Raw genomic sequence first — 20076 nt, 5'->3', positions numbered from 1 at the left:
GATTTAATCATAATTTGAAAACGTTAATTTTAAATCAGTTATATTCAATCTATTATATATATATAGACCAATGAAACAACTATGCATTTTCTGTATTGTATTTGACATTTGTCGTGATTCAGTAAGTAAATTGCAAATTAAAACGTGTTTTTAACTTTCAACGCGATCATGAGTGTAAAGAAAACGAATTATTTCGAACCTGCCATTTGTAAACGTTGTAGCGACTATGGTATATAAACCGCATAATAGCCGTATGACATCTGTGCTCGGTCAGCTGCTGGAGCGTGCGCGTCGCGACCGAGACGAGAGTCGCCCGCAGAAGATTTTCTCACCTGTACATATTTCCTTATAGAGGGGAACTTCTGCGGGTGGCTCTGCTAATCCAGCAGAGCCCGTCACCCTCGAGCCGGACGTCTTCCACACTGCTGGGATTGCTGTCTTCTCCAAGATGCAGCGGACTTGTCACCCGCTGTTTATCGTCGAGAGTTCGCCGGCCCGGACCTGCCAGAGGTCCCGTCTGAAGAGGGCCGGGGACGGCGGGACAGCGAGACCACCAGTGTGGGGGACATACGGGACGGACCTGGGGCGACATACACCCAGAACATCGAGGGGGTGGCTTTAGAGAGGGACCCCGGGACAGCGGTACTCAGTACGCTCAACGCACTGGGGAAACTGTCTCGGGGATGAAGACGACGGCTGATGACAACAAGTGGGCCATAAAGGCGGAGCTGTGTGCTGCAGCGGTGCTGCGTTCAGACATGAATTTGTCTTTTGAGATTGTCTTACTACCAGTGCACATTAAGGTCTCATTGGCCACCGTGCACTGGTCTATTTGGATCTAAATTATTTCTTTGGCGAATACCCGGGAAGCCGGGGTAAATTTGACCTACTTTGGCTCTAAATTAATCTTTCTCCCCTGAAAGGTCACAGGGGCAGGTCGGGCTACTATAACCTCGTGAAGAGGCCAGTAGGACCTGTAAATAAACTCTGAAATACACACGTATGACATCTGTGCGCAGGTCGGGCTACCGTAACCTCGTGAAGAGGCCAGTAGGACCTGTAAATAAACTCTGAAACACACGTATGACATCTGTGAAACTCGCTCTTATGCGTGCTTTCTCATTTTGCATATCTAATAAACTTTTCAAACATAAATTACAGAGCCACATCAGTGCACACATACTATGTTTGATAATTCATTCGTTTGTTGGATATTGTTTTAAACACATATTATGTCATATCGCGGAGATTTAGTTAACCTTACCATGTGTTCATGGGCGAACTCACGTATTCAAGTGCTCTTACGACTATGTGCTCATACATACTTTCGGGAATCATCCTGAAATTATTGCCGTACTTAACGAACAAACATGCCTAACCTTATTGAATTAGATAAAAAAAAAGCAATCATCAAAAGAGAAAAAATTATATGTTTATGCACATGGGCATATGAAATCACGTCCGTACACATAGCATCATTAACTTAGGAAAGGAAACAACGAAATATAAAGTTTGGTATGATATACATATGAAATTAAAGAACATGGTGTAATTAAAGAGCATGTCAAGTTTTGAATTTATATGCTGAAGCGTAATGTTATAACCCACAAACGTTTTACTGTAACAGAACGATTTTTTAAGATAAGTGGTACAGAAAATACACGTCGAATATCTTTTAAAGATATTTCTTGTTATATTTGATCGAAAATGTAACCCGCCTCCCTGTTTCGCTGAATGGATCAAGTTCCCCATGGGTACTACTTCCCCGTACCCCCAATTGTTTTCTCATAACCTACATTTTTCGTACCCATTTTTTTTCGTACCCAAATTTTTGCTCGTACCCAAAAATGTGTTCGTACCCAATTTGTTTTTCCTACCCAATTTTTTTTTCGTAACCAAATCTTTTTTCGTACCCATTTTTTTGGGCATATGTTTTGTACCCAAAATTGTCCTACCCATTTTTTTCCTACCCACATACACAATTGTGGTGATGTAGATAAACTTAAATAGATGCTTTTATATGAATCCTCTTCAAAAGCATCGTCACACCAGTACTGTCAGTACTTTGATTAAAAGGTAGTCGGCGTAAATGTTTACTTTGAAATAAAGTCTGCAATTTACGTTTCTAAATAATTAAATTGAAAACAAAAGTTTAACTTTTGTGTTTGTTAACTTGTTAGTCACATATTCACCGCATGAAATGTGTGTTATCAACTTATTAATGTCAAACCACACATTAGTACCACGTATTAGTGTAAGTAAATGAAAATGATACAACGGGAGTGCACTTCATATGTGTCCTCACATGCCTTATTAGGAGTGTATTTCTTTACCATCGAAATATATCGTAAGTTAATATTTGATTTGCACGCAGTTTTTTTCGACACATTTAAATCACACTTTCCTAGCCGCGTAATGCGAAATAGGGTCTTATGCGTTTCGGCCAGCGTATCTTAAGACCAACCTGTGCATTTGCGCAGTCTGGTCAGAGGCGGTGCTGTTCGCTATAAAATCACCTAATGTGTTATGGTCTTATTACGTATCTCCTGACCAGACTGAGAGATGCGCAGGCTGAGTGGGCTATACATATTCGCATGACGAGGGTCATTAAAATCTCATCGCGAATTGAATGGTACATTTAAGCACAATGCTTTTCGACACAAATTTTTAATCAAAATAGCAAACTTGTAAATAAGGACAGCCTATCCAGGCGTTTAGGAACGATTTCTAGACGCGCTGACCGAGTACGGCGAACACTTTCGTTGGATAATTGAACGCTTTTCCTCTTATCGTGACACTATACTATTTGTTTGTTTTCTCATCTTGAAAGCAAAACTGTGTTTATCGATAGTTAATTATATATTCCCGGGACGATATAATAAACGAGTACTGACCCTGAAATTCTGCGAGATGGATTTTAACGCGTAATTGTAACTGGACCACAATTTGTGTCATTTGAACATACAGAGAATAGTCCGGAATTCCTTACACTGAATAGTGATACATCCTTTGCCCTGAGCACAGACACAGCGATATAGCCAATGTTTAGAGATTTTATCTCGAATCAGCCTATGACATATTCGAATAGGTGAAAAGCTGGGTAAAACAGCTACGCAGAATAAGCGCATTAGTGCTCTATATCCATGTTTAGGTCAGAGTTGTTAACACCGTGTGAACTGCTAGGGTAACAAGTATTGCATAAACAACAAAGTACAGGTCAACAGGGCTGTCTTTATGACTACCTAATTCATGAGTAAAAAGTATTGCTTGCAGATTTATATTTTTTTCATCAATTATGTTATTGTATATTTTAAATTTATATATGGTGTCAAAAATCAAAAGTTTTGTACAAGAAATATCCATCATGAAGTTATATTCTTGATAAGATAGGTATTCGATATTCAAACAATATTCATTTAATATTATGGTGATTGCAAATTGTCTTTATATTCAGTTCTCATTACCATTTTCATCATACTGTTACAGTACTCTTATGTCCGTCAAAGTCTACATGTTTTGCATGATAATGCAAACATGCATTATACATACCATAGTTGTTTGAAGGCCTCATTGAAAATAAGAGTGCCATTGTTAAACTGTTTGCATGACTTTGTAACAATTTGTTGTTTTATTGAGTTACCTTCAGAAAATAAAGAGATTCTTCTTCTTCTTCTTCTTCTTCTTCTTCTTATTATTATTATTATTATACTTACTATGTTTTCTTAACGTCAAAAAAGGGCCAAGATGTTGCTATTTTGCTATTGTTGCTAAGTTATTTCTATAAGATAAATAGGATGATAAAAAGTTCACAACCATCTCGACCTGTGCGTTAAGACACACTCTTTATAAATGCAAAAGGCTTGTGTTTATTTCAAACTTGCGATTAATTTAAAAAAAAATGAGAAATGAGTTGCGTCTTACATTATTCAATAGCGAACACCTTCAGTGCCTTCAGCGCTTTGATTTTATTATTAAGATTACGCACTGTGTACAATGTCCAATTGACTGACGCATCGTTGTCGATAAAATCTGATGAAAATGCATTTAACGCATAGTAATTATTAAGTTTGCATATTTTATGGTACAGTTAAACCTGTCCGAATCCAGCTGAATCGGACCGGGTCTGAATTACGGTTTTCAGTCGCATTTCTGTCATTTGCTTGCAAAACCACGCCACGTACCGGTCTGCAGTTTGTGCATATTTACCAAGTTGTGCGTCTCTGAAATATCAGTTCCAAGCGTACCTAGAGTACGGTCGTGGTCGATTAATAACTCAAAATATACGCGCGCAATTAAATTTTCGGCGTAAGCTGTAGAACTCGTTACGATATGTATATGTTAAGATATAACACTTGAAAATTATGTATTATTAATGTATTTAAAAAATATTTGCTCTAAAGCTTGTCAATGGATGGCGATATAACCGATTTGCACTCAATTTCAGAAGGATTAATTGCATATTTACCAGCCTCACGCAATTTTTAAGAAGGACATATATTCACATAATCGTGAAAAGAGTGCTGAATATATGCTTGCATTACAGTTATACATTTTTACTCATATAAATATTGCATAAGGTCGTACAATAACATCAACGTTATTTCCGCTCATGTATACCTCTATTTAATTGATGTACTAGAATGATAAATTCCTCATCTTAGCATACATGTTTAATGTGTGCGTACCTGTTTTATTGTATTTGTTTGCTGATTATAATGGCATTAGTTTAATGCAATGCCACAATAACAACAACTTGTTTATGAGCGAGTTTAGTTGTGCCATTGGCCTTGCTAGTACAGAATTACAACTGGGAGGCAGACGAGAGCGTTGCCCCGACGTACGAGAGGTGATGCGCCTCGAAGCACGTACTACGAGACTCGGCTGTCAAAAGAATGCGCTCCTGATTTCTAATCAAGCAAGCGTTTATCTGAAATGGTGCGTTCAGCTGTCATCACGCTTTTAAGGTGCTTATGTGATGCTAAAAACAAAAAAACGTCAATTGCGCATTTGATCGGAACATTGATGTAGAATCCAGTAAAGTGTATAACGTACTCACTGTACCTGCGTTCATTCGGTTGTAAACATGTTTATGTTTAAAAGATATGTTTCGGTTGTCAATAAAACATTCGACATAGAAATCTTTATTTGGGCCGCGTTCTGAGAAAACTGGGCATAATGCTTGTGCGTAAGGTGTCATCCCAGATTAGCCTGTGCAGTCCGCACAGGTTAATCAGGGACGACACTTTCCGCTTTTATGACATTTTTCGTTGAAATGAAGTCTCTCCTTAGCAAAAATCCCATTTAGGCGTAATGTTTCGTCCCTGATTAGCCTGTGTGGACTGCACGGGCTAATCTGGGACGACAGTTTACGCACATGCATTTTGCCCAGTTTTCTCAAAACGCGACTCATTTAAATCAGTTCTGTGGGTAATTACAATTTTTTTATAAACTCATAACCGTAGAAAATACATGTGTTCAACTAATTTCTATAATCGCTCGTGAATTAAAATAGATACTCTTCCGAAACCAACGAATTTCCTCTTAAGAAAAGGCCTTTGCAAACAGCGTAGACCCAGATGAGACGCCGCATGATGCGGCGTCTCATCAGGGTCTGCGCTGTTTGCTGAAAGAAATTTGTGTAAGAAATATTCTAAATATAGAAATAAATATACTAGACATCACTAATTTTGGAAATAAATTGATCCAATTTAGAAGGAGTCCACTAAGCATAGATGGGTTAATAATACATGAATCTCCCGAAAAGCAAGGGAATTCAACACACGTCCATCACTCTTACTTGCAGCTTCATTTCGTTTTGTTTGTATATGAAATTTCATCGTGAAATATAATTCAATCATTATAGTGCAATTCAAAGCAAGTGTAACAAGGTCACGATCAAACAGGTATACCGGTAAACATAATACGTTGTTTATTAGCAATGTATTGCCCTTAAATGTATAGATCTGTACAATGCGCCATCTGAAAAGTCATATAAATGTGGAATGCGCACTGGTTTACGTGTAAGCATTCATTTAAATGAATGTACGTGAATTTAAAAGTGGAATGCGCACTTGTTCACGTTTATTCATTCACTCAATAATGATGACGCAATGTTGATAAAATTCCCCATCGTCTAGTATTTGTTTGCATAAATAATATATATCTGGTAGAGAAAAGATTGCGTCGTGTGCGACGTAGCGATAGTAGAGCAATAAATCATGAATAATAATTAAAAATTGAAGTGACGCGCCGGAGTTCGACTGATTTTAGAACGAAATAGCGCACTTGCTACTCTGTGGTATTTTCGAATCTCGTAAAATATACCTGACTGGAATGCCAGATGAATAAGATATGCTTGCAAATGATAATGGTAAGCGCGCGTTCGATACGGTAGCGGGTGATAAGAGCAATGGAGAAGAGATGTTCGCGTCTCTGGCTCCAATTATAAGCTATTTATATGAAGTAAAAGCAGCACACTGCTGACCCAGTGCCCCAGAGAATGTCCTCGTTTGGCCTTGTTATTTTGCCACATGTGGTCGATGAAACAAGTGTGCTATATTATTTATTTCGGAAATAACATTAATGTGTTATTTTATCTCAATTAAGAGGTACCGCATTAAAGGTCCCTTATAGTTCACAGTAAAGAAAGTGTAATACTAGTAGTTCTAAAGTAATGACGTCTACAAGCCCCATTTAATGAAGGAGAATGTAATGTGCATTTGTATTAAATAATAATATTCAATTACATATACATGGGTGTAATTGAAGAACCACCTCAGGGGAGGATAAAGCCCTACACCCACCCCGACCCCCCACCCCTACGGAGTTCAAGAAAACTCTCCATGTGTACATAACTCACCCCCTGTACGTCGATAATCCAAACTGAGTAGGATAATTCAAACTGAAGAAACAAATGGCGACAGAAATAAAGACTTCAGTCATTTATTTCTAAGAACACGTTTATTTATGTTTAGTTGTGACATGATAAACGTTTCTTTTTTATAAAATGTTATTTGCCGGATACAATGCGCTCATTAACCCATAACAATTTAAAACAATTACGTCAAAATAAAATGAATATTTTTGAAAATCTTGAAAAAGTAAATGAAATTGTCGAAAGGTTAAGGCCAAAAACAACTGTAATCGAAGGTTTTTAATGTTTTAATGCTTGGACTTACATGTATTTACCTTTCATGTATGTATGTAAAGAAAAGTATTGGCGTAAATGCTCGAAAACGCAATATATTCGTATTTGTTTTGGACAAAAATATATAAATTGGATAATGACCTAACAATTTATGGATAATTCCAAACTAACATCAAGAAGTCGATGGATAATGACCAAACTGCCAGATGTCTTTATGTCAGTTTGGATTTATCCATAAAGTTTAATACCCGTCCTGCAAACACATGATTTTAATACAGAAACACACTAGGTGTTAAAAGGAAAATTTTAAAGGACATTCCTGATATAATTCGGCATATCTCTGTTACAGTTTCGTTCGCTCTTTTGTCAATTAACGTGTAAATAATTCAACACATAGGTCGCATTTCATGTAAATTAGCATTTGTCGAAGACAAATTTATCTTTTTTTACTATGAAACTATTAAATCATTGCAAAATTCAAAACGCCTGTGTGTGTCAGACATTCACTATCGCGTATGTAGAAAAAATTACGTCATTGTAGTTACTAAATTAGCAGAAATGATAGAATAGTCTTTTATAATACCTTTTAGTTTCAGTTTCAGTTTCGGCCAACATTTTTTCTTCAGTTTATCCAACTGAGTTTGGATTATCAACGTAAAGGGGGTGTAACTCGAGCAAAGTTTATATTAAATTATGTATTTGTTAAATAAGGTTGGCATTGAATGGGAGGGGGGGGGGGAATCAGCTTAAAGGAGGAAAAATCACACCCCTGCTATATGAACATGCAAACACAACCTGACAATCTATAATATTTGGATTATTATGCATTTTGAAAAATAAGTATAAATAATTATATGAAGAGAAAAAGTCGAAACAAAAACGTGACGACATAGGGATTCTAACCCGTGTCTCGCGAGTAAAAACTAACGCTCAACAACCGGGCCATTCAGGCATTAGAAGGTCGAAACGAACTTTCCAAATTTGATGTAAGATTAAGTTAAACGAAACAATTGCTTTATTTGTTATAAATAAATGTTATTTTGCTTGCTGGAACATATCAATGTATACTTTCTTTCTTTTTCTCGGAATTCGTTCTCATTTTAATGGAATTGAATCAAATTTCCAAATGCATGATTATTTGTATTAAAGTGATTTGATTGGTTGAAGCAAACATGATCGAATCAAAGAGTTTTGCGTTGTAATAAAGACGTGAATTCAACTTGGAATATCAAAATTTCGTTTCGGCACGAAAAGTATGGGTCGATCGGTTGAAAACAAAGAAGTAATGACGTATTCTTTTACAGAAAGAGGTTATTTATTGAACGTACCGTTGGGTAAAAGTAACGATCCGCCAACCAGTGACGTCATAGAGATTATGCCCCTTAATTATATATATACATGTATATATATATATATTGCCTACTAGTTAAGTGTTGTTTCATGTTATAAGAAATCTGATAGTTGCGATTTAAATATACAAATGTACTGTGTAATAATGATGAAAGAACACAACTTGGTGACTTGTTTTCCGACAACAATATGTCTGTCTCTTTTTTTTTAAAATAAATATGACAGTCGATCATGTATCCATTAAAGTGTAAATCTCGCCAGTTTTGCGTTTGAGACACCTTTACTGATTAAGATATTAACTCTCGCTTATCATCCAGTACACCACCGATAACATTGTACTTTTCTCTAGCTAATGTGCACAGGCACCGACTGTATCACAACAAAACCCATCACAGACTGTTATCCTCGTCTTTACCCTCGTATATACTGTGAATTGATTTATAAATAGTATAAATATAACAATTGCATGCATAAATATGCAATATATTTATTTAAATATTTATTTATATAAAAAAGCGACTTACAACCTTTAAAAAACACACAATTAAACTGATGTTTTCAATTAAACTATTTAAAGATTTAAACGTTAATGTTCAACCTTTATTTGAAAAATCAGGATATACCGGTATGCCAAAAAAATCACTTTGCGAGATGCCAAGTATTTCTTATTATTCATCACTTAGATTACATGGGTTCAAGTGAAGTATATTACCCCTTTAACTTGGTTGGTGCAAGCATTTCATCATCACTGACCTTCCCCTTACACTAAGTACTCGCTATTCTTAATTTATGAAACACGAATATTGCCAAGATTACAAGGCTCTTCTATCTTGATAAGAACATAGTTCAGCTGAAATTATTTGGCATTTTTCCAGAAAAATAATGAAAGCTTTCCGACAACATGACCGCACTGACGCACAAATATTCCGCCAAAAAGATGGTTCCGAGCCCGACGCACACTTTTGATAACGTGTCCCCACGAATACGGAAGCCAATTCCGTCGCGCGCATTCTACCAGTGACGCACCTTTGTTTACAAACACCATAATACCACTCTTCACATATATATACCTACTGTCCAAACAGTTTGGCACAGTGCCGTTCCGATAAAGTACCAGTACAACTCACTGCGAAAAAAGTACTGCGCAAAAGATTTTTTGCAAAAAAAATGTTGGTGAATTTATATATACGTGTGTATTTGACTTAAAATTGTGCAAAGCTTAAATAAATTCCAATATAGTAACGGACGAATGCCTCTTGATGGTTTACGCGATTATAACATGATCAGTTTTTATAACCATTTAAGAAATATGTATGGCTTTTAATTGTCTTGTAAAACTGTTAGACATTTAATAGGGTAAGGTATTAAAACAGGAAAAATGTCATCTCATCCACCATCGCGGAAAAGCAACAATAACGTGTGCCTTCAAGTACCAAATGAAAAGGTATTGTCAGCGTTTATTTATTTATTTATCTATTTATTCAGTTTTATTTATGTATTTATTTATTTATTTTTTATATATTTTTTTTTAATTTAATTTATTATTGATATTATTTATAAAGACATATTATTTTATTTTTGTTTAAATATTAAATAAAGATAAATTGTAATTTATTACTGCATAAAAACGTCATAAATTAAATGAACATAAAGCAACATGATGCAAAAAAGTCTTCATTTTTCCTTTTTAAACGTCAAATAAATACGTTTGCTGCTATAATCTAGAAGACCGACACAATTATATAACTGTAAAAAAAATATTATAATCAAAGCGCTGAAGGCACTGTAGATGTTCGCTATTGCATAATTTAACACGCATTTCATTTTTCAAAATCAATCGCAAGTTTGAAATGAACACATGCCATTCAACTTTATAAAGTGTGTGTCATAGCGCACGGGTCGAGTTTCGTGTGCACTTTTTATCATCTTATTATTTCATAGAAATAACTTAGACAAAATAAAAACAACATGCTTTTTCGACGTTCTGAAAGCATAGAAAGTATGATGAAAATGGTAATGAGAACTTAATATAAAGAAAATTTGCAGGCACCATCATATTAAAGGAATATTTTTTCTAATAACAAATAACTATCTCACCAAGAATATAAATTCACAATGAAAGTTCCGTGTATAAAACTTTTGATTTTTGACACCATATACAAATTCAAAATATACAATAATCTTCGTATCTTGTATATGGACGAATAAAAGTATATAAACATTGCTGTTTATGCTTTACTTGTTACCCGAGCAGGTCACACGGTGTCAACAACGCTGACATAATCAAAGGTATAGAGCACTAATGCGCTTTTAGGCATAGCTGTTTTACTCAGGTTTCATCTTAGTGCATAACGCCAACAGACACGCATGAATATTTTCGAATATTTAATAAGCTGATTCGAGATACAACCTCTGAATTTTTGCTACATCACTGCGTATGTGCTCAATTCAAAGGATGTAGAACTGATCAGTGTAAGGAATTCCGGACTACTCTCTGTATGCTCAAACGACACAAATTGTAGCCCTGTTACAATTACGCGTTACAATCCATCTCGCAGAATTTCACTTTCGCCTGCAAGATGAGAAAACAATCATTAGCGAAATAGTATAGTGTCACCATAAAAGAAAATCGTTTAATTATCATACCACAATGTTTGCCGCACTTGGTCAGCACGTCTGGAAATCATTCCTTAATGTTTGGATAGGCTGCCATTATAAACAAGTTTGCTATTTTGAATTCAATTTTGTATCAAAAAGCATTGTTCTTAAATGTGGAATTTTTAATTCGCAATGAGATTTGTAATGACCCTCGTCATGCGAAAATGGGTCTTATTCCATATGCGCCCATCATATAAATAGCCCACTCAGCTATCTCTCCTTCTGGTAATGAGAAACATAACATATTGAGTGAATTTATAGCGAACAGCATCGCCTATGGCATGACTGCGCAAAAGCACATGTTTGGTTTAACAAACGCTTGCCGAAACGCATAAGACCCATTTTCGCATGACGGCGCTATTGACGTGTGATTTAAATGTGTCGAAAGAAAACTGCGTTTTAATCAAATATCAACATACGATATATTTCGATAGTGAAGAAAGATACTCATAACAAGGCATATGAGGACACATATGAAGTGCTCTCCCGTAGTATATTTTTATCTACTCACACTAATGTGTGGTTTGACAATGCTAACACACATTTCATGCGGTGAATATGCAACTTACAAGTGAAAAACACAACACAATAGTTTAACATTTGTTTAAATGTATTTATTTATTTAAAAAAGTAAATTGCAAACTTTATTTCCAAGTCAGCGTATACGCCGACTACATTTTTAAAAGATATCTATTGTTATAAATATATTTAATATAATATATTTAGTTGTTTTCGGTTTTAGCGATTATAAAGCATTTTCGAGGTTGCCTAAAGTATGCCTGTAGTAATTGATGAACTCATATCCAACTGTCTATGTTTTGAGAACCGTGAATATAAACAAGCGAAACCTTCTACTAACCTTCTACTATTGCGTTGCTAGCACACGTAAATACAAAAGATCGCCGCTGTCTGTTAAGAACCAAAGAACGTTTTCCAGAAATACCCGCTGTAGTAGCATGAACGAGGTTACGAAACAGGTCATTCGTATTATTATTATAAAATGTTTGTTATATTCGGGTTTAGCGATTATGAAACATTTTTTTTGTTTTTGTCTATCGTATCGCTGAAGTTATTGATGAACTTATGTTCAACGTTTTATAAATTGAGAATATAAATAAGCGTTAACTTTTTCCCGAATATATTAATAGCCTCAATTTACGACCTAAACTACGTTATTGAGGTGTATGTGAGAGCGTAACCTATTGCGTTATTATCGCCCGTGGACTTTCCTTTGTTTTTCGACAGGCGCATCTATTAATAGCCTCATATTATGAATGGACTGAGCAAAAATACTACGTCATGAAGACGCTGCAGAAAGTGGACTATTGTATTCGTTTATAAACAATCTCCTCCGCGACACGTACAATACGATCATTTGGTTATTGATTCTTTTCTTTAAAAGCACCGTTCGAAACTATTGCATTTAACACGATATTAATATCACGTTTCCATTTGTGAATGAATATAATTGGAGAACTCAAACCTCTTGCATAAATAATACAACTCTTTCTCGCGCGGATACGCGTAGCAAGCGGGTATTGGGCTCCTAGTAGCTAAAGCGTATCGACCTGAATTTTAGACTTACCACCTTAGACGGTCGCTAAGCGACCATCTAAAAACTACTTGTTACCAAGCCACCTTCAATGCTCAATGTCTAACGCATTTTCATGTACATCGATAAAATAAATACAAATGAAATGTAGTGTTATCATGCGTCGATATTGCAATATAAGATAATGTCAATTCTGTATTCCGGTTACAATATATTGCAATATAAGATAATGTCAGTTCTGTATTCCGGTTACAATATATTGCAATATAAGATAGTGTCAATTCTTCATTCCGGTTACAATCCACTTTACTTCTAATCATCATGGTCACAGTTTAAAATATCGAGAATTAAAAAATTCTAAATGATCAATTTTACGTGGGAGATATTAGACAGACGTTAATGTTTTAGATTATTAAAGAAAGCATTCTATATTTTGAGTGAACGGGTTTTCATAATTGTTTCATTATTGTTTCATTTATCATGTATATAACTTTTTTGATACTTCATCGTGATAGAGTCGATACCAATCCTCCTTGGAATACATGTTACTGTTTTTTTATTATTATTGTTGCGAGGAACTTCTTTGTGATTGTCGGCGCTGGTATAAGCATATTTAATCAAAAAACAAACACATTTTTAACTAATGAATTTTATTTACAAAATAATTAATACACATCGAGTGATATAATATGATTTATTTAACTCATTTGTTTCTATATTAAACTTCTTAACTTAATATTAATTTATTATTTCTAGTGCGGCTTTGAGTACGAAGATGACTCGGTACGAAGCAGAGGAATTTGGTTCGTACTGACCTGGCTATTCGGAATTATTTGCATCCTTCTGTTGGCTACCATAGTGTGGATGAGTGCCGTTGACAAAACAAATGACATTCGAAAAGACGAATGCATTCCACACAATGACGTCATTTCCGACGTCAAAAGTCAAGAACGCGGAAAACGAAGCCCGGAATTATCTCTAAAATTCCGTAAAACAAACGGAAGTGACGTGTTTGAGGAACTAACGAAAGACGAATTAGATACGATAGTGCGTTATTTGCATTCGGATCCAAGTCTCAATTTGGTTGCTCCAAACAAACCGGCGGTGAACACGAACTATATTCATACTATCGAAATGAAAATGCCCTACAAAGATGAGGTTATTGCGTACCTTAACGGCAGCATCAAGAAGCCAGAGCGGGCGGCCACCGTATTTATATTCCGTGGGGCAGATGACCCGCCATCGGTGGACGAGTACAAGGTTGGCAACATTAACGGCAAAATATACGCACACTTGGTTCACACGGACAGGCGGCATACGCACATACCGTTTATTTACCGTCCATTTTCAACGGCAGAATTCTTTTCAATATTCCGATACATTTTGCCGCAAGTGACGAAACAAGCCGGTCATGTTCTAAAGGAAAGCTACGACGCGTTGCCAATGAACTGCGATAAAAAATGCCTGAAGATCTCGATGGCCCCAGTATCGAGCACGTTTATTCCAGAAGGGAAGCGAAAATCGTGGTTCTGGTTCCAGCAGGACATTGAGTTTGCGTCCATTCGTTCCTTAGATTTTCAGTTCCTGGTGGATACAACGTCAACCAACGCTTCCAACTGGATAATCGAGGACGTGTTTTACGCAAATCAGATGTTTCCGAATTTGACATATTTCCTCGAAGAGTACGAAAGAGGCTCAATCAACAAGACGAAAATCCCTTTCCCTTCTGAAGAAGAGCAGACCTGGAGCACAATGAAGTTCAGAACGCCTCTAGTACCGGATGTACCGTTCCGGGCCCCGAGGCAGTTCGAACCAGACCAAAGGAGATTCAAAATCACCGATAACGAAATCCACTATATGGACTGGAAAATACATTTCAGAGTTTCGACCACAGGCGGGTTGCACTTGATGAACATACGTTTCGCCGGGGAGCGGATCATATACGAGTTGAGCATGCAGGAAGTGGTTGTCATGTACGGCGGCAACAACCCCTACTCGAAAACAATGAACTACGCCGATGGCGCCGGTATTTACGGCACTCGACACCGCGGTTTGCTTCCGGGAGTTGACTGTCCGGGTCATGCTGAGTTCGTCAACAATTACTTGTATTCGTACAATGAAGGCGGCGGACGGATGTACGAAAACGCATTCTGCGTGTTTGAGTTCAACACGCACACCCCGATACGCCGCCACAGGGCGTATGGTAGATCCGGTGCGCTTTTTGGTGGGCTGGAGGGTATAGTGCTGGTGGTTCGCTCTATCATCTCTGTTCTCAACTATGACTATGTGTTCGACTACATATTCTACCCCGTAGGCGCGGTCGAGGCAAAGGTGTCTATGACAGGCTATTTAGGCACGACCTTTTACTTTCCTGAAGATCATTTATATGGGACGCGCATTCACGAACACGTTTCGGCACCGCTACACAACCACCTTTTCCATTTCAAAGTCGACATGGATATAAAGGGGAGACAAAACAGATACGAGACCCTTAATATTAAAGTCCGGCAGGAAGAAGATCAGTGGGTACAGGGTCGCACGGTGCACCAAGCTTATGTCGTAAGAGAACTTAAAGAAACGGAACTTTCAGCGACATATAAGTACAATTTTTCTTCACCCAAAGTGCACGTGTTTAGCAATAATAACGACATATCGCCGTTGGGGAACCCGCGTGGGTACCGAATACAGATACAAAAGATGGCTAAGCAACTGCTTCCGGAAGGTTACGGGTTTGAGAATGCAATCTCGTGGTCGCGCTACCAGATGGCTGTCACACGATACAAACCGGAAGAAGACCGTAGCTCATCCCTGTTCACAATGTGGGACGCCAGGGAGCCGGTAGTGAACTTCCAGAAATACCTTGATGACGACGACAGTTTAGTTGATGAGGTAATATAGAGAGTTAAGATAACTGATAGTGTATGTAATTGTGACAGCAAACACACTTAAATGTGAATAAACAGATAGTGAGAGCGGGCGGGCACTCGTGAGTACGAACGGTTAACATGGGCAACAGACATATCTCAAAATATGTTTAGAAAGCAATGCTATGAAAAAAATGTATAGTTTCGAGACTTAAAGCAGGTATTGATAACAATTTCTTTTTCTACGACCCAAAACAAAGAAATGTTCTTCGCTTATACCTTATATAAGTCAGTAATGAAACATATGGGTGTTTCTAACAATTGCATACATCAGATACAACGGAAAGCATACTCTTAACATTTGTGTCCTATGCTATCATACGAAGATAACAGTATAAAATACGACTTAAAATCGTTTTAAAAACTCTGACGCGCGTATTAATGCATGCACTGGTTGCTATATGTCGGTGATATATTAATTTTTCTGCAAGAGCGCGATATTTGGCTCATGCGCGTTGGACATTCCTCTTATTTGTGAGCGAATAGAAGAAAAACATAACGTGGTGATGTTACTATTGCATCACCCTATATGTTATCGGTTACTGCAGTCAGCCTCCGTATTTCTCCCCGTAGGGCCGATCATTCATATTTCTTATCGACTTTCGCTGGTTTGGAGAGGCTCTATTAATTCCTGCAGGTGTCATGATATCGTTGATGAATGATATCTGTCTACCAGTTTACCTGGAGTATTCAAACGTATATCTCATTATTTTCTGTACAGACGTAGTATGTTTGGCAGTTCGGGGTTTGTGTGGTGCTAGTTTCTAGAGCATTCCTCGTTTTAAAGTATTACTGACTTTAAATCCGGGGCGCCGCGGTAGATAGATGTACTCATTGGTATATGAATCATTTATAATTTGACAGCCCGATGAGATAATAGACATCATTATAGGCTATGTAATACGGATAGTATAATTATATCGTGTACCAAATCATGCGGAAATAGTTTTCATTTAATAATGTAAGTTTTACTCATCTCAATTCTTAGAGCTTGTGGGCGTGTATATTCGCTTATTTATCCATATCAATTTTTAGCTCGACTTTTCAAAGAAAAATGAGAGCTATACTACGTTCAGGCGTCGGCGTCGCCGTCGGCGTAGGTTAAAGTTTTTCACAAAGTCAAATAACTTTTACACTATCAAAGATAATTAACTCAAACTTGGTATACTTCATTATGGCAACAAGACAATTGTGTAGGTCAAGGCGCATAACTATGTCAGCATTATTTTTAGAGTTATGCCCCTTTTTATACTTAGAAAATTTAAAAAAAAATTAAGTTTTGTGTTTAGGTCCACTTTATTCCTAAAGTATCATAGCTATTGCTTTCATACTTGCTACACTTACTAACTATCATAAGGGGACTGTGCAGGCAAAGTTATGTAACTCTGACTGGCATTTTACAGAATTATGGCCCCTTTTATACTTAATTTTTTTTTTGGTAAGTTTTGTGCTTTGGTCCATTTTACTCCTAAAATATCATAGCTATTGCTTTCAGACTTGGAACACTCGCTAACTATCATAAGGGGACTATACAGGACAAGTTGCATGACTCTGGTTGGCATTTTGACGTAATTATGGCCCTTTTTGACATAGTAACTTTGAATGTTTTTTAACTTTTGTGTTTAGATGCACTTTTTTTCTAAAATTGCTTTCAAACTGCAAATACTTTCTTACGATCATGAGGGTACTGGACGTGGCAAGTTGAATTTGACATTGACCTTTGAATGACCTTGAATCTCAAGGTCAAATAAATAAATTTTGCTTTAATTGCCATAACTTCTTTATTTAGGATCAGATTTGATTCATACTTTGACAAAACAACACTTACCTGACATACCACATTGGACTCCACCCAAACCATCACCCACGCTCCATCCCAGAATACCACCCCCCCCCCCCAAATTAAAAAAAAAATTGTGTTTCTCCTTTTTTATGCCCCCGAAGGAGGGCATTTAGTGATCGCACTGTCCGTTCGTCCGTCTGTCCGTCTGTCTGTCCGTCACAGTTTGCGTTTAGGTTTCGAAAAATGCTCATAACTTCTATTTCGCTTCAGATATAACCTTCATATTTGGTATGCATGTGTATATGGACAAGGCCTTTCCATACGCACACAAATTTTGACCCCTTCGACCTTGACCTTGAATTTAGGGGTCCGCGTTTAGGTTTCGAAATCTTCGTTTAGGTTTCGAAAAATGCTCATAACTTCTATCAAAGCGTTTATCGGGGGCATATGTCATCCTATGGAGACAGCTCTAATAAATGACCACACCCCCACATTATTCCCCCTCTCCACCCCTCCACACACAAAAAATATGCCCCTGGATCGAATGATCGGGGGTATATTGTTTTTGGCCTGTCTGTCTGTCTGTCTGTCTGTCTGTCTGTCTGTCTTTCTGTCTGTCTGTCTGTCTGTCTGTCTGTCTGTCTCTCTGTCTGTCTGTCTGTCTGTCTGTCTGTCTGTCTGCCTGCCTGCCTGTCTGTCTGTCTGTCTGTCTGTCTGTCTGTCTGTCTGTCTGTCTGTCTGTCTGTCTGTCTGTCTGTCTGTCTGTCTGTCTGTCTGTCTGTCTGTCTGTCTGTCTGTCTGTCTGTCTGTCTGTCTGTCTGTCTGTCTGTCTGTCTGTCTGTCTGTCTGTATGTCTGTCTGTATGTCTGTCTGTCTGTCGGCACATTAGGGGGCATTGTGTTTCTGACAAACACATCTCTTGTTGTTTTTTTAAACATGGTAAAAATCATAAATAATTATTTTTATTATTTTATTTTTGAAAGACCGTCCAACCATCCCACCCAAGCTATTGCTATCAAACTTGAAATATAATCTTATTAGTTTGTTTTATGTCTTTACATAGTTCAATATATTGTGGAAAATATACATGAACTCATAATCGTCTATAATGTACCACTTCTTTAAAACATAAGCGCTCAATATGTTTCAATTATGGTCCTCATCCAGTTAGAATATGACTATATTACATTGTACCTTGACCATATTGAATCTGAACAATATCCCCGTGATGGCTTACGTTATACTGTCAAGCACTCGAAAAGTCGAGCGTGCTGTCTTCTGACAGCTCTTGTATTCTATATCATCTTCATCGGATGCTTCAACGGAAAAAGACTTTTTGAAAACTTAACGATATATAAAGATCATATCAAATTTGTATGGCCCAATCCTGATCGACAGTGTCAGCATTTGTGTTACACTTAACGTTTTATTTACATCCACCCCCATGCTAATAACCGGTCGAAATGTGTTAGTTACCACGGCCTCAGTCACGTGTCCGTATAAATTTACACGGGGAGCCTCTCTCTCTCTGTGAAACCCGTGCGTAATGCACGAACGTAAAGTTTTGTCCCAGATGAGCATGTGGAGCCTCTCTCTCTCTGTGAAACCCGTGCGTAATGCACGAACGTAAAGTTTTGTCCCAGACGAGCATGTGCAGTCCAAACAGGCTAATCAGGGGAGTCGCTTTCCGGTTTTATCGTATTATTTCTTTGAAGGAAGTCTCTTCTTAGCGAAAATTCAGTTAAGTAAACTAAAGCCTGTTCAACAATTCCACTTCCGATGCTTGGAAAAAAAGCTGATATGGCGAGTGAGCTACTTCTTTTTTTTATATATTCATTTGATAACAAACAAAGCGCCTATTATCAGAATCTTAACCACTACTATAATTGAGTTGTGAAGGGCTCGATTATGTTTGGCATTTTCAAAGGGTGAAGATCGAAAGCAACCTCATAAATTGAATATCGTTACTACGGAATTAATATCATTGAAAATTGTTTTTATTATTTACGTATTTTTGGCATTTTTAATCGCCATTTTCAGGACCTGGTCACGTGGATAACACTTGGTACCCCACACTTTCCACAGACCGAAAACCTCCCTACGACTACAGTAGTTGGCACCCAGCTCTCATTTCACATCCTCCCGTTCAACTACTTTGACGAAGATCCGTCTATGCGGTCACGTGATGCGGTCAGGATAACCCCATTGAATGCGACACGTCCGCTAGAGGGCGCAAACGTAGAGCAATATGGCGCCTTAGAAAATGTACAGTGTGTGCCGTGGCATAAATATCCCATGGAGCTTCTTAAAAAGAACAGTACTTTTTTGTTCTCTTAAATATGTATATCTTCGATACATGTATGATGTATGCGCCAGTATTAATCATTATGTCTGTGGTAATAACATTCAATCGCGTTAATGCCATGTCGTATTTTTCTCGAAGAGGCAGCAGTGCGGTATTTATTTATATATGTTAACTTTTTATTTATCTATGTTGTCTTCATGGACAAACGAGTCATTTGCATAATGTGTTTATAAAAAAAAAATATTGCGACAAATGTTAATTCTACATGCAAAGCTTGAATCATAATCCATCTTTGTGCATCATAACTTGTATAGTTGTTTATATATAGACATCTTACCGTACATTTTTCTAATTTCA

The 20076-nt window shown here is 37.2% G+C and overlaps 1 protein-coding gene across 1 annotated transcript; it reads left to right on the top strand.

Moving 5' to 3' along the window:
• The first annotated feature begins 9831 nt into the window (after positions 1–9831).
• LOC127878945 (putative amine oxidase [copper-containing]) lies at positions 9832–20076 on the top strand. The gene is made up of 3 exons (XM_052425514.1): positions 9832–9941; positions 13464–15596; positions 19455–20076. The coding sequence occupies exons 1-3, from the start codon at positions 9876–9878 to the stop codon at positions 19749–19751; spliced, it is 2496 nt and encodes an 831-aa protein (XP_052281474.1). The 5' UTR covers positions 9832–9875; the 3' UTR covers positions 19752–20076.

Source organism: Dreissena polymorpha, chromosome 4 (genome assembly GCF_020536995.1).
Source record: "Dreissena polymorpha isolate Duluth1 chromosome 4, UMN_Dpol_1.0, whole genome shotgun sequence".
Lineage (NCBI taxonomy): Eukaryota > Metazoa > Mollusca > Bivalvia > Myida > Dreissenidae > Dreissena > Dreissena polymorpha.
The sequence above is the reverse complement of the archived record's forward strand: the minus strand, read 5'-3'. Positions and strand labels throughout refer to the sequence as shown.